This window comes from Haliotis rubra, unplaced genomic scaffold (assembly GCF_003918875.1).
Source record: "Haliotis rubra isolate DU_JTF1 unplaced genomic scaffold, ASM391887v1 Scf49, whole genome shotgun sequence".
NCBI classification, from domain to species: Eukaryota; Metazoa; Mollusca; class Gastropoda; order Lepetellida; family Haliotidae; genus Haliotis; species Haliotis rubra.
Window position 1 is genome coordinate 3054460 of NW_025767179.1, and position 15541 is coordinate 3070000.

Sequence of the window (15541 nt, forward strand, 5' to 3'; positions counted from 1 at the left end):
ACTGTATTATCTGGTCCAGACTCGGTTGTTTAAAAACAACATTGTACAGCTGTAATACTGCTGAAACTAACACACGATCATTATACAGTCAGAATTGTACAATTTCTTAAAAGGTTTTGTCGCTTCGAATTATATTGTCATTGCAAGTAATTATAACTGACCGCATAGCACATTCAGTAATATTTGCATTCCTTCTACCAATCCACCTTTATCAAAACAAATATCGTGCAATGACATTCTGCTGAATATCCCTCTATCATTTTTGTTCAGGTGAATACTTGACATACCTTTGCATGTGTTTATGACGGGTTCATCCAATCAAGGGGGATACGGTCACCTTTCTGAACATCCTGGTATCAATACTATTTCATCGCGAGACATAGACACATACTTATGATATAGTCGTAATGGTAAAAAATGGACCTGCTTTAATCACCTTATGGTTATGGAAGTGTCACAGCCCTGTATGAATTTACTATATTTCGTCAGTCTTGCACAAATATTTTTTAAATGACTACGTCCATACCATGGGCCTGTTTAATATGTGAGTAAGTGAGTGAGTTTAAGTTTACGCCACACTCAGCAATAGCCCAGCTATATTGCGGCGGTCTGTAAATAATCGAGTCTGGACATGAAGATCCAGGGATCAACAGCATGAACATCGATCTAAGCAATTGGGATACGATGACATGTGTCAAGTACAGTTTCTAGCAGTTTGTTAACTTGAGACCCGTTCGGGATTCGAAGACCACACTCTCTGGCATTCGGTATTCATAGCTTTCGGGATCCGTGCCAGTTGACTCAAAGTTGGTTGGTTGGTTTGTTGTTTAACGCCGCACTCAGCAATATTCCAGCTATATGGCGGCGGTCTGTAAATAATCTAGTCCAGACCAGACAATCCAGTGAATAACAGCATGAGCATCGACCTACGCAATTGGGATACGATGACTGACTGACTGACTGAGTTTGGTTTTACGCCGCTTTTAGCAATATTACAGCAATATCACGGCGGGGGACACCAGAAATGGGCTTCACTCATTGTACCCATGTGGGGATTGGAACCCGGGTCTGCGGCGTGACGAGCCAACGCTTTAACCACTAGACTACCCCACCGCCCCGGGATACGATGTATCAACCCAGTCAGCGAGCTTGACCACCCGATCCCGTTAGTCGCCTCTTTCGACAAGCATGGGTTACTGAAGATCAATTCTAACCCGGACCTTCACGGGTCTGTTTAATATGTAATTCGAACTTTCCCTTCATATTTGGGCCTAGAAACGGTCCCGTATCACTCGCACTTTTAATATGACCTTCCAGTTGTCTCTGTTCTGTATCTGAGCAAAGGTTTACACCATTAATCTGTACATAGCCACAGCCCTGCACTGGTAGTCTGTAGATGATCACCACCATGCACAAATAATATGTAAATGTCCAATGTCATTCATGTCTTGGTGCAGACCTACAAACCAAATGTTGTTTCACATACGCATACACTTAAACAAAGTTCTATTCTGAGATAAAGACAGTTCTTGACCTCATTTCAAAGATTACTTGCAAGTCTCAGGTATACTTTACCAGGGTAGGCTAGATTATGTGAGGGATGTAGGTACTCTAAATAGTTAAGGATATTCTTAAATCTAAAGTTAGATTTGTGTCCAAGCTATGCTTTCTTTACTGTTGTTGTGTGCATGTGGACTGCCATGGCTCACGGAGACGCTCAAGTTGATCAACAACGGCTATGAAGATTTTGTGGTAGCCATCAACGAAGATGTGCCAGAGGATACGGGACTTTTTATCCAGATACAGGTAGAGTGTTAGTGACTGTAGGCTAACAGCTGTTATTTAATTATGTCCTATTTCTCACCCCTTTGATGTGTTACAGCTGGTTAATATATAACGTCCATTTGCCGTGCTAAGATCTAGTATCGAGGGCTCAAATATTAAAATGATACCGAAATTCTGTCGACGTGTTTCGTCAATTGTAAAACAACCCACATGGAATTAAATGTCCTCAGTTAATGATAAAATGGCTGGACTCCACGCCTCGCTGACATGCTCTAGGCGCATACAACATAATGGACATTATCACCCCGGTTGTCGTTTAACTGACAAACAATGACGTCACTTCATTGCAGTCGAAAGGAAGTCCATAGATAAGATATTATTACCGTTTAGATATACTAGACTTATGACTGGTTAATAGCAATTGTATATGAAAGCGTGCTCTAAAGTTTCACGGATTGTATGAAGCCACACTAACTACCCTGTTCCAACCAGTATCATGGACGACCCTGACATTTTGAGACATTTGACATTGGACTCCAACTCACTTGAAGAATTTAACTATTATTATCACAAAAGTTCATGCCATTAGCAATGTTGAGAATAGGCTATTTTATGTCTATGAATCGGAAATAGATTGGACCTAATACCTAGGGTGGTATTTGAAATAACAAGACCTTAAAACATAGTATCATAGCCTACAAAAGATATGTCCCTTCGAATATCGACAATGTTCGCCTATGAAACAATCCTGGCAAAACGCTGTGCCTCACATACCGTTGCAGAAAAAGAAGGGAAACGGTTCCAGAAAACACTTGAAGTTGCCACCTACAAAATATAAAGGGTAACAAATTAATTGCAAGGTCATTTACCGTAGGGCATTAGGCGTCAGATGATGCGGATTCATACGGGAAGTCGCCACCCTATGCTATCTTGCATATAGCTGTGTAACAAATAATATACCATTTAAAAAGTTCAAGCTCTAGAATGTATTTCAGTGCGTACATTTGCAGAACATCATGACGGATGCATCTGCATATTTGTATCTGGCCTCCCGCCAGAGGGCGTATATTCGGTCTGTCAAAATTCTTGTGCCGAACACGTGGAGTAAAAATAACGCCAAATACACCGACCCAAAGGACGAAAGTTTTGACAACGCCCACATCAGGATCGACAAGGCTAACCCAACCCAGGGCAACAACCCTTACACGTTCCAGCCAGGCCAGTGTGGGGACCCCGGCCAATACATTCACCTGACCCCCGAGTATGTCATGGACGCCCCGGGTATATACAGAGAACTAAACTGGGGGAACCCTGGTAAGTCTACATTTGGGATCCGCAAAGCTGTGAAGTATATGAGTAGTATATAACAACACATTTAGAAATACCAGAGTAACATTAGCCTTGACACAGTACATTTCTCGTCACTGTATGGCTGAAATATCGCCGAGTTGACGTTAAATTTTAACTCACTCACTCATAACACATTAGGAAACACCACTAGTGGGCCCACATATTCTCAGTCCCTGGTATGGTGATCTTCTTTCAGTTGCTGATGATTTCCAGCCCGTTTTTATGATGTGTTGTCCATAATAGAGGTTTCATTTTTAAGGTCCATGCTGGTTTTAATTCTCTATCTGTGATTATCTAATTTACCATCTTTTGTCGCCAGATTTTATAATCAGTGGCGTAGCTGCCATATAGGAAAAAAGGCAATTGCCTACTCATAATTTTGTAAAAAGAAATATGAAAAAATTGGAAATGATAAATTTGAAAGAAAAATGTTACAGGTGAATTTATTTCAACATGCTGAAAGCATGGATATGTACGTATAATAATTGCATTCTAAACGTTTTGCCTACATATAATAATTGGCTCAGATACGCCCTTGATAATATAACTTTTTCTATTATCAGTACATGCATTGTCTGAGTTTCGATATGGCTGAAATATTGCCGGTGTGACTTTAAGTTTAACTCACATATTTTCACTACATTGGAAATTGAACCAAAAGTTCATATTGAAAGTTGAAAGACGATAATTAACCGGCACACTGACATTCCCGATTTGACAACCATGTAAACCGAAACATGATGACCTACTTTTCAGCCGATACGAATTTTCTCGTGTGAAAGTGAAAAGAGACACTACAAACAACTATGGTTACACTAAATTCCAATTTCTTGTTTCATAAGAAAATGGTATTTACAAATTAATTTTAATTTTAAACTTTAACAAAATCGTATTTCGATATTTTATGTCGAGGTTTAGGCAGCATGTCGTTAACTAAGACGTCACAGACGGCTACTGTTTGAAGAGGTCGTACAATGATTCACAATTCATCTGGCTCACTAGTTACACATGTTATGTGTTTTTTGCGCTTATATAGTGTATTTTTGTAACGTACAATGTGACTGATATAATATCAAATCCGTACCAGACCGCCAAACATTTCTAACGGCCGAGCCTCGTTTTGAGATTTCCACGATTTCCAGATTTTCGTTTGTCAGAGCACGCTGTACGACAGAGCACGCTGCACGACGTGTTTGCAAGGATTAGAAGGAGCGTAGTGTTGAAATGTACAAGTGATTACATGTATCAAATCATACTGGTTAATATTCATATATCCAGTTGAATGAGTTGGTCTCAATATTCTGGACTGGTTATTGCACTAAGTTGCGCAATAGGACGGAACCCAGGCAGCAGGAAATGAGACCATTGTGTAATCAATGTTTTGACTTGTACCACGCTGTGCTTGGACATATACTGGGATACCGTATTATGTATATCAGAGTTATAGTCATGGGTAATATTGTGTACATATAGACCAGAGAAAGGGACGAAAGGTTCGAGCAGACGACAACTCAGTTCGATGACGTCATCGTCAAAAGTCAAGTGACGTAGGTACATATGCTAGCATACATACATAAAACGCCATTTTCGAAAAATATTTTGAAATCGTATGCATGTCGTGGGTACATTATTTGAAATAACTGAATATTATCAAAACTGATTAGATTGTGACCCAGATTGTGTTCATGTTTGCAAACACACAACAGATATCCCGGGATATCATTAAAATCATAAGTTTGTTTAGTGCATTTTATGCACCAACAGTAAATATCATAGTCGAATGGGATTGTTAGTGGTATTAATTTTATATAAATTGGTTGACACATGTATCGTACATCGTATCCCAATTGCGTAGATTGATGCTCATGCTGTTGATCCCTGGATTGTCTGGTCCAGACTCGATTATTTACAGACCGCCGCCGTATAGCTGGAATATTGCTGAGTGCGGCGTTAAACAACAAGCCAACCAACCAACTTTGAGTCAACTGGCACGGATCCCGAAAGCTATGAATACCGAATGCCATTTAGAAAGCGGTAACATGACATATCTAACATAAATGTAACTGTAAATGTACAATACAAATCCTAGTACTAGTAGACTCACTCACTCACCCTATTGACGGATTACATACATTCCTAAAACAGCGCGCAAAGACAAGGGACTTCGGGTTTATAACTGTTTGGGTATGGGTTTCTAACGTTCATATGAAGGCAGTTATAAGCCTTGCGCGTTGTTTCGAATTCACATTCTGTATTGACGTGCATTTACCAACCAAAACAAATATCATTGAAACTTAAGTGTGTATCCCCTTCTGTCTAGAGGCACAATCATTTTTTGTGTTCACGTTGTCCTGCATATGACTCTATTTATGCTGCCTGGAGGCGCAGGAATCCTCATTAATATTATACTGCGGTCATATGTTTCCTCAAATAGAAATGACTTCAAGTGGTGTCAGTTGAGTAAAAGCAGGGGCGTAGGAACAGGGAGGGCTTGGAGGGGCTTAGCCCCCCAACTTTATTCAAGACGAAACCATATCTACCTTACCATAACTACAATTTCATTTTGATTTTCAATACTTTTCATAAACTACAATGTAACAATGTAAAGAGTGTCAAGTTTTACATGGGCAAACGCCATGATGAAATAGGAATATAATCATTGGCTAAAGGAATGAGTTAGACAAATTATGACAGGTCCAGCCTCCCATATTGTCGTCGATTGCTGAGGTAATACTCATATAACTGTCAATCTGTTACACACGTGCATTTACCCTCAAAGACAGTCATTTCCCATTTGTCCGATCTGTTATACATCCAGTTTTCTGAAAGTGGAAACACGGGATGATAAAGAAGACTATTCTTCTTTTATTTGTTTTATAGTCCTCCTGAGAGGACCACACAAATATTCAAAGTAAATTCAAACTCTCCACTATTTTTAATCGTAGAATATGTGTCTTTTTTAAATGTATGGTTAGATGTGTCTAAATTGCTAACGGCTGAAGAGATGATGTAAATCCAGCTAGGGCCCATGCAGGAAGCAAATGTACTGTAAGTCCCCATGGTCCAAGGTATGGTGATCTACCTTCAGTCGTTGGCAATCTATAGCCTGTTTTTATATTGTATTGTCATTTATAGTTGAAATATTTTAGATTTAGTTACTAGTTTTAAATGGATATCTGTGATACACTAGTAGTTTTACTGTTCTTCGTCAACAATATAATTATAAATTGTTCTCGTCACGATATGGCTGAAATATTGCCGATGTGACGCTAAATATTAACTCACTCACATTATTTGTTTTATAAAAGTAGTTTGTTCAGAAAGTACTAGGAAAAACATTCGGTTAAAGGTTTACCAAATTGCTGCTGTCTTATTCAAATGGCCGTCTCTCACCTGGCCGTCATATGGCTGTAATATTACAGTGTATAGTGTATTAGAGTGTGGCGTAAAAGTAAACTCACTCTCGCCTGATGAATAATGCCTCTCATTCTCAGGTAGGGTAGTGGTTCACGAGTTCGCACATCTCCGTTACGGCGTGTTTGACGAATACGGCACCGCGGGGAATATCCAACACCCAGAGTTCTACTTGTCTGACAAGGGGAGGATAATGCCAACGAGTTGCACCACGGAGTTCACATGGCACTTCCAGAACATACACACAGATCGACCATGCAAAGTGAATACGACCAACAACATGCCAGAGGATAACTGCACCTTTATCGTCAATGAAACTACAAGTCCAGCCATTGCGTCTATAATGTTCATGCAGTCGTTGAAAAATGTAAGTACATGAACAAAGTTGAGTAAGCATAGTTCAGCAACATTTCAGCAGCATTTCAGCAGCAAGTGAGTGGTTTTACACCGCTTTAGAAATATTCCAGCAACACCAAAAATGGCTTCACACATTGTAGCCATGTACGGATTCAAACCTGGGTCTTTGGCGTGACAAGCGAACGCTATATTCACTATGCTAACCCACCGCCCCCATTTCAGCAGTACCGTTTTGAGATACCAGAACATAACAGGAAATATGATCCAAGGGAAGGCGCCCATTTTTTTTGTCTAGACGCAGGTAACCTCAGTTCTTGCTTGACAGCTTGTAACAGTTCTGGATGAGTGCACGACCGAACGTCTCCGCATTGCCTCTTATTGGTAACTGTGTCGTCCAGGTAAAAACATCACAATCAGATTGTAGCCTTTGGTAAGACATTGTTACAGAGTAATGTACATTTTCTTCAGAAACGTCTTAAATAAATTCAACAAAGGTTTTCATGAGAGTAGTCATGATACTGACGTTAATCCACAGGGCCTCTCGGATACAGGAGAGAGTTATCTTGCCATGTGGTCTGTATGTAGACAGTGGTTTGAACAAGCACTCTCTTACAGAACATAAATTGACTAAGTATTAACACCCCCGTTTAATGATGACTTGATATGATAATATATTTATTGTTGCAGCTGAATCGACCAAATTTGATTTTCAGGTAACCCATTTCTGCGAGAGTATCCCGGCAGATCCTCATCGCCAGCACAACCACGACGCGCCGAACATGCACAACAAGATGTGCCCTGGTCGGGGAACGTGGGATGTCATTAAACAGCACCCTGACTTCCGCACCTCTAACCCCTCTCGACTTGTTAACGACACCACGCCTACATTCACGTATCTGTACAATACACGAGGCTTCTGGTTCGACGGAACGGAGAAGTGCGGGAGGAGAGTCGTGTTGTTGCTTGACCTGTCTGGGTCAATGAAGAAGGTTAGTTGGTTACATGCTCGATGGTCATAAGCTTGAGCGATTTCTTGATACTACAACCTAAAGTGGCCGTGTTTAAGAATAAAACAGACATCTCCCTTTTACGTTATGTATGTCAAGTATTGATGTCAGATTTAAGATTCATTCAATTATTTCAGAGGCCTAAGGGTGATGCGTGGGCCGCTTATGTGTGCGCTTGCGCTTGTAAGTACGTATATGTGTCGGAGATTACAAAATTCATCAAACGCTTGAAAGGTAAACGGCGAGGTCTTTCTCCATGCGCTGGTTACGTCACTATTTCGAGATCTGTTCTTCGCCCGCAAGGTTCCGACACCATCATCCCCTACCCCTTGATCTTATTCTGAATACTTCCGGTGCGCAATAATCATACGGATCTGCTGATGATTTCTCCATTATAGAAGGAAACGCGATCCGTCACCATACTCAGACCCACGCCTACATGTCTGCAAAGGGATTTTTTTTAAATGTTGAAATCAGAAATATAAAACGGAACATTGTGCAGTCAGTATTGGCAACGATTGTGTGAGTGAGGTTAGTTTTACACCGCTTTTAGCAATATGCCAGCAATATCACGACAGGGGACACCAGAATTAGGCTCCACACATTGCACCCATGTGGGGCATCGAACCGGCGTCTTCGGTGTGAGTCTTCCCTTGTTCCGCCTCTTGGGATAAGAATTAAACCATTCATTTCTGCTGCCGGCACTTAGCTGGAAAATATATCTCCTTCGCGTCTTCTTTCTTCTCCTCCTTGGGAACTGGAGAGGCCTGAAGTTGACCTAACTCTGGCAAAGTTTAAGAAATCAGAAACTAATTAATTACAATATAAACAAGAATATAATCAATTAAAACTAAAATATAATACATACAAATCCTTATATACAGATGGGTCCAAGGACGGTGGCGCGGTTGAATGTGCCTCTGTCATTGGATCCAGAACAATATCTTCTAGAATACCGGATAACAGCTCTATTTTACAGCAGAAGCAAACGCCATATTAACGTCTCTTAAATATATATTCAAAGACACACTAAACATAAAAAATGCATAATCTTCTCCGATTCTCTTTCGTGCCTTCAGGCTTTTAAAAATCTTTCTTGTAAACATCCACTTTAATAGAAATTATTGAAATTATCGTCTTTTGTTGGTTACCCAGCCATGATGGCATTTCTGGGAACACAATGGCCGATCTTGCTGCCAAGGCAGCACTCAGCAAATCTGTGACACCACTTCTTATTCCATACTCTGCTTACAAAGCTAGGATTAGCACCTACATCCGTGATCTGATGCAGAAGAGGTGGGACACCCAAGTAGGTATCAATAAATTACATGAAATAAAACCTTATATTGGTTACACCTACTTGGGTTGTCAGTCCAGATTTGAGGAGGTCATTATACGACGATGTCACATTGGCCATACGCGTTATACTCACAAATACTTTATAAAAGGTGAAGATCATCCGTTTTGTATCCCTTGTGATGAGAGAGTCACAGTCAAGCATGTCCTGCTTGACTGTATTGAATTCTCCATCAAACGGGATAAGTATTTCAATGTTAAAACTGTTAAGGATCTTCTTAATACTGTTCATTTTCATTTAATTCTTGTTTTTTAAATATTTAATGAATGAATTTTGATTAATATGTTCTGTAGATAGATGTATTTTAATGATTAAGTAAATTTAAACCTACTACCATTTTAATCGTGGAATATATGTTCGTTTAATTTGTGGCTAGATTATCTAAAACATCATTAATGTTTAAAAAGTGTTTTGGAGGTGTTTCCAAAACACCACAGATATTGTACCCAATTTCAACATTGCTAGCAAAATATTTATGCTTTAATGGGAATAGTCCCAAAACACCAGGTGTATACTTTCTTATGAACGTCAGTATAGTAAGAAAGTTTTAGATTGACAAACTAGTTTTATATTAATATCTGTGGTCTTCTAGTGGTTTTTACTGTCCTTCGTTGGCAGGTTCTCATAATTCATTCATTATCATATATTCTTGTTTTAGTCACAATATGGCTGAAATAAAGCCGATGTGACTTTAAATTTTAACTCACTCACTCACTCCTGATCATGGGCAATATTTGGTAGTGCCTCTATTGCATCTATGGTGCCGAAAGTCGGGAAATTGTTCTTTTGACAACATTGACTCTGATGGGTGGAAACCGAATCCCCAACTGCAAAATGACTGCAGATATGCGGAGCGAAAACTCTGATCTGTCGACGATTGAAATAGCGTCCAAGAACCAAGTCATTAGGTTATATCTAAATTGCGTGATTAGTATGGGAATGTTTTATAATGTTGTAGAAATGCATTCCTTTGCACATATGTGCATATACCGTTTAGGATCATGTGTACAGTTTACTATTTCAAACCTAATTTCAAATGTTAGGAATATACATATCCATTAAATTTCGAGAAAATTGATCAAGAAAATGTACAATTTCAAATGTCTCGCACATATATATGAGATAAGACAGTGATCTTTATTGGATTAGTAAGAGAAATACAAGCTAAATCAACGGGTTGCGTGTTATAGTATTTCCTTTCAGGACCATATGCAAGCATCAATGCTCGATCAAGCCTTGTGAAATATATTGGAAATTTAAGCAACATTCAACACATTTCATCTCAGCAGGCGTTCGGTCTCTGTACAAAGCCTGGAAACAAAGTTAGAGTTGGTTAACTTGGATCAAGGATGCTGGGTACATATTAGCGAGGAACATTACTGGCCATGGGAAAGAATCTAAGTTTATTTGTAGCCTCATCACAATTGAGTATTTTATGAAGCACTATTACGACATAAATGTCTTCCTTGGCGATGGGGTAGCCTAGTGGTTAAAGCGTTCGCTCGTCAAGCTGAAGACCCGGGTTCGAGTTTTAGACATGCGTGAAGCTGATTGCTGGTGTCCCCGCCATGACATTGCTGGAAAACGAGCGTAAAACTAAACTCACTCATTCACTCTTCCTTTGATGCAAATGTTAAGTGTCTACTTTTAAGGACAAGTGAAACACATTCCGGGGAACAGTTTGTTTGTATTATAACTTTCATAAACATATCCAAGCTTCCATAACCTACCATACTCGCAAAACCTATACACGTCGGTAATTATCTTGTTTGTGTGTCCACTAAACTATATTCCATATCATCATCTTAGTTTGCTAAAGTTTATGGAATAAGCATTTGTCTGCCCATCGCAAGATATTTGCTTTTTTCTTGTGTGTTTATGGTTAAACGCTAAATGTTTTGAACTGACAATCAAGTGTTTACACCCCGGTCATCAATCTCCACAATTGGGATAATGCATCAACCAACTCATAGACCCTATCCCGTTAGTCCGTCTTAAGACAACCGTGCATTGCAAAAGACCGCATAAGCTTCTTCTAAACCAAAATTGTATGGGTCCAACATATATGTGAACCTATGAGAAAGGTGAAAAGATAAATGCAATAGTCAAACTCATGATAGAGATCCCCGTTTTTCATTGTAGGTAATTCCCAGTTCTTACATTTGGTAACAGTATCCAGTTATATGCTATTCAATATTCATCGTTGGTATAGATTTTGACAGATGTGTTAGATGCATATTATAAAGGCATTGCTCGGAAAACTGTTTCATTTACTCATGAAGCAACATCCAATGGCCCTGACCAAACTGTCATACTGACCCTGAAACCAAGCAATGAAAAGAAAACCAATATGTAAAGCTACAAGTTTGGCAAATATAGTTAACTAAGTTACGTGGAATAAACACATTGCTCATGTCATATTTAATAGAGGTATTTTGGAGGTATTATTTTCTGTTTATAGACAATGCATACAGGCACTTTAGCTACCATAATTGATAAGCAGGCATATGTGGTTGACCTTTATTACACGAAACGATAAACACATTTTGCCAGTGTCTAACATTCTGAACAACATTACATCTTGAAAGTGTCCATGAAGGAGTAAATATATTATTGTAGTGGGAACGAAAAACTACATCTGAAAAAGGAGCCTCTGTGAGATGGAAATCAATATACTAAATTTATGATTAAAAAGTACAAATTGAACAATCACAGCATGTTATACTTCAGGACGTTGTAGACAGACATATCTATTGATTCATGAATAATACAATGTGTCATCACTTAAATGTTTAATATTAACTATTACAAGTATTCAATATGATCAAAATTCCTGTAACGAGCAAGAAAGAAATATTTACTGATTATTCCGAATTTTCAGACATGTGCTTCAGTTGTGTCTTTTTATGTCTCCGGACAGATGCAAGTTTTGTTATCATAATGTGATGATAATTTACAAAACGAACAAAACATAATCCAAGACGACAAATATACAGGGGATACAATAACTCATGCCAATGAGAGGTTTCAAATCACAGTATCATATAATATATATACACAAGAGGTAATGCCTTAATTTCTACATTAACAATTAAAAAAAAATAACACTTTTTATATCACTGTTCCCTTGTTCAGTTTCAACAACAGTCCAAACCCGACTGAAGACTTTCAACCGATTGCACTGGCTGAAGCTACCGTGATTCTCCCCTGTGGTTGGCATTTTGATGTATATAAAGTATACAAAGTTTACATAATTCATTTAATTCTTTTTCTCCATAAAGCGAGCCCGCGGCGCTTCTGGTTTGATGGACAGGGCGTCATTCATAGCTCGTCTTACATTGCAAAATACCTTCACACTATGTTCCTTGTACCGTCCTCCTTCTACAAAAATGACATAAGTTAGGCGTCCAGCTCCCGAAGTATGTCATTGTGTACGATCTAAATTGACGTAATCCCTTATTGGGGAAGTTCAATAATGAATTAAAACGGAAAAGTGATCGAGGATTTCATATCTGATAATGTCCTGTGCATCTTTAATGATGATTTAGAAATATACCTACATCCTCCTACTGCTTTAGATTCTGTCCTCCATTAAGGTCTGAGACAATCACTTCCAAAATGTCTGTCGTCCATTAAGGTCTGAGACTATCACTTCCAAAATGTCTGTCCTCCATAAAGGTCTGAGACTATCACTTCCAAAATGTCTGTCCTCCATTAAGGTCTGAGACTATCACTTCCAAAATGTCTGTCCTCCATAAAGGTCTGAGACTATCACTTCCAAAATGTCTGTCCTCCATAAAGGTCTGAGACTATCACTTCCAAAATGTCTGTCCTCCATAAAGGTCTGAGACTATCACTTCCAAAATGTCTGTCCTCCATTAAGGTCTGAGACTATCACTTCCAAAATGTCTGTCCTCCATAAAGGTCTGAGACTATCACTTCCAAAATGTCTGTCCTCCATAAAGGTCTGAGACTATCACTTCCAAAAAGCTTTCCGAACTTCTCCTGTTGACAGTCTTTATGTCGAGGCCGATGAACCATCTCTAAAACATCGCCATGTCAAAATATATTTGCAGTAGTTCACAAAACTTTATTCTAATGAGTCCAAGCTTGCTCACAAATGTGTTTTTAATCCTCTTTAGTTGCCCGCTAAGAGTTCAACAGAACTAGCTGCCATATTAACAGCTCTTGAATATATTAATAAACACCCTAGATGTCAACGATATATAAATTTGTCCGACTAATTTTTGTGTCTTCAGACTATAATTTTTTTTATCAGGTCAACATACACTTTTAATCGAAATAATTGAATTTTACAATGATCTTGCTATTGGCGAATACAAGATCGTCCTCTATGGCCATGTTGTAACATGTGGCCGATATGTGACACCACTTCTTATCTCATACTCCGATTACAAAAACGTGATTAGATCTTACATCCGTGATCTAATGCAAAAGAAGTGGGACACGCAAGTTGTTATATTTTTTACATGCAATGAAACCAACTATCGGTTACACTTACTTGGGTTCTCAGTCCAGATTTGAAATGGTCGTTATGCATTATATTACCAGCAAAGGCTAGTTAAAGTGCAGCATTCAGGCCTGCGACGTTACCCGGTAACTGGTAACATATGGCGACGAGATACACTTTTCCACAGATATTTCAACTTTCCTGTGTAACTTGGGTTTTCGTTAACCCAGACTTTATCGTCACACTGCATTGGATAGATATCAGGTTTAAACTTAAAATAGGCTTACAGAGATAATAGTGATATACGTATGTGCTATTGAATAACGATATAAGAATTTCTCGTTAGCCTAGCTATAGCAGCTGTATTCAGAAAACAAGTGAACGATTGCCATTCAAGCCGGCAATTTATGCCTGAATGCATGCATGATGCACGTGCATATCGATTTCAATGTTGTCTTTGTGCGAACTCTTTCCTTTCCACAAACAAAAACATTTCAAACCTCAATCTCAAACAATACTTTATTGGGCAATGCAGGCTATACGACCACGATTCATGGCTTCCTCAAACTTGACTTCCGGTGTATATTTAAAAAACATAGGTTCACATACTCCATTGATACTAAAATGTCATTTCCAATATTACGACGTTTCCTTTGCCTTTAAGTATATGTTTCACTTTCCTCTAGACATACTTCATTTGTCGTTGTCTCTTTTAATGGACAGCTATACTCAATCGACTTCTCATACCGGAACGTGTTAGCAGCATGAACTTTGTGAAAACCCAGTGTACGATACTCTGGTACAGTACTGACTATATAATACAAGATAAGCACAAGTAGCAGCCTGTAATACTCAAGTCTCAGTTTGACTTCACTTACACTACATGTCTACATAAGGACAACATTCGTAATGTATTTCTTGGATTTATTTGTTAATTTGTCATTTCTGTTGTGTTCACGGCTGAATTTCAAAATCTGATGCATCAGTGACAACACAACGTAGTGATGTCCGATGCAATACATATTTTGACTTGCACCAAAGGTATATCTTTGTTGACCACGTTAATTTACAATTGCGCCATAGATAAATGAATATATCTTCCCTTAAGTTTGTCATGTGGGATAGCGGCGTACAACGTTGCAAAATCTAATGTTTTGACAGAATTGACCTCGGTCCGTTTCTGAAATCGTAAACATCCAAGCAAATCATTTGCGTTTTTGAAAATCCACATGGTAGCATTTCCGCTTCTCTCTAATACTTTCTGTAAGTATTGAGAAAGTCCTTCCATGATAATATTAAGGGTTATGGATAACCTTTGAGACAGGGATTTGGTGATACATTTAAAAGCTTTTCAAGCAGTATAAATGAAATATGTTATGACGACCACAGAAGTAAAGAATGAAGTGGCCTATTTTTACCTGTACCGTGGGTTTCCTTTTCCTTTTTGTGTGAACCATATGTTCTCGATTAGTCTCACAGGTATCTATGGTGGGGCGGACTTTCTGCAAACATCTGTGACAATGGCTATTTCTCAGCAATTCATATGTCATAATAATTCTGTTATACTGAACTAGGCCCAGTGATCTCGGAGCTTCAGAATATTTTTACTGGCATGTTAAGTTCCAATCGATGCAGGGCGAATGTGACTCGTACAAGGAGGAAATCGCATTTTCAAAAATCTCCTAGTAATATTAGTATTCCTATTTCGGAATGAAAATATATGTTCACTCCTGCCAGGTGAATGCTATCACTTAAAGACGAGTCAGATTTCAGACATGTCCATGGGACAAAGTAAATCCT

The 15541-nt window shown here is 38.8% G+C and overlaps 1 protein-coding gene across 1 annotated transcript in view; it reads left to right on the top strand.

The window, feature by feature from the left end:
• The first annotated feature begins 1556 nt into the window (after positions 1 to 1556).
• Positions 1557 to 15541, top strand: part of LOC124291280 (calcium-activated chloride channel regulator 1-like) — a 23448-nt gene continuing 9463 nt past the window's right edge. The window contains exons 1-4 of the mRNA XM_046728252.1: positions 1557 to 1806; positions 2796 to 3099; positions 6630 to 6916; positions 7620 to 7895. Of these exons, the coding sequence (XP_046584208.1) occupies positions 1663 to 1806; positions 2796 to 3099; positions 6630 to 6916; positions 7620 to 7895 (1011 nt within the window). The 5' untranslated portion in view covers positions 1557 to 1662. The remainder of the gene's footprint in view (positions 1807 to 2795; positions 3100 to 6629; positions 6917 to 7619; positions 7896 to 15541) is intronic.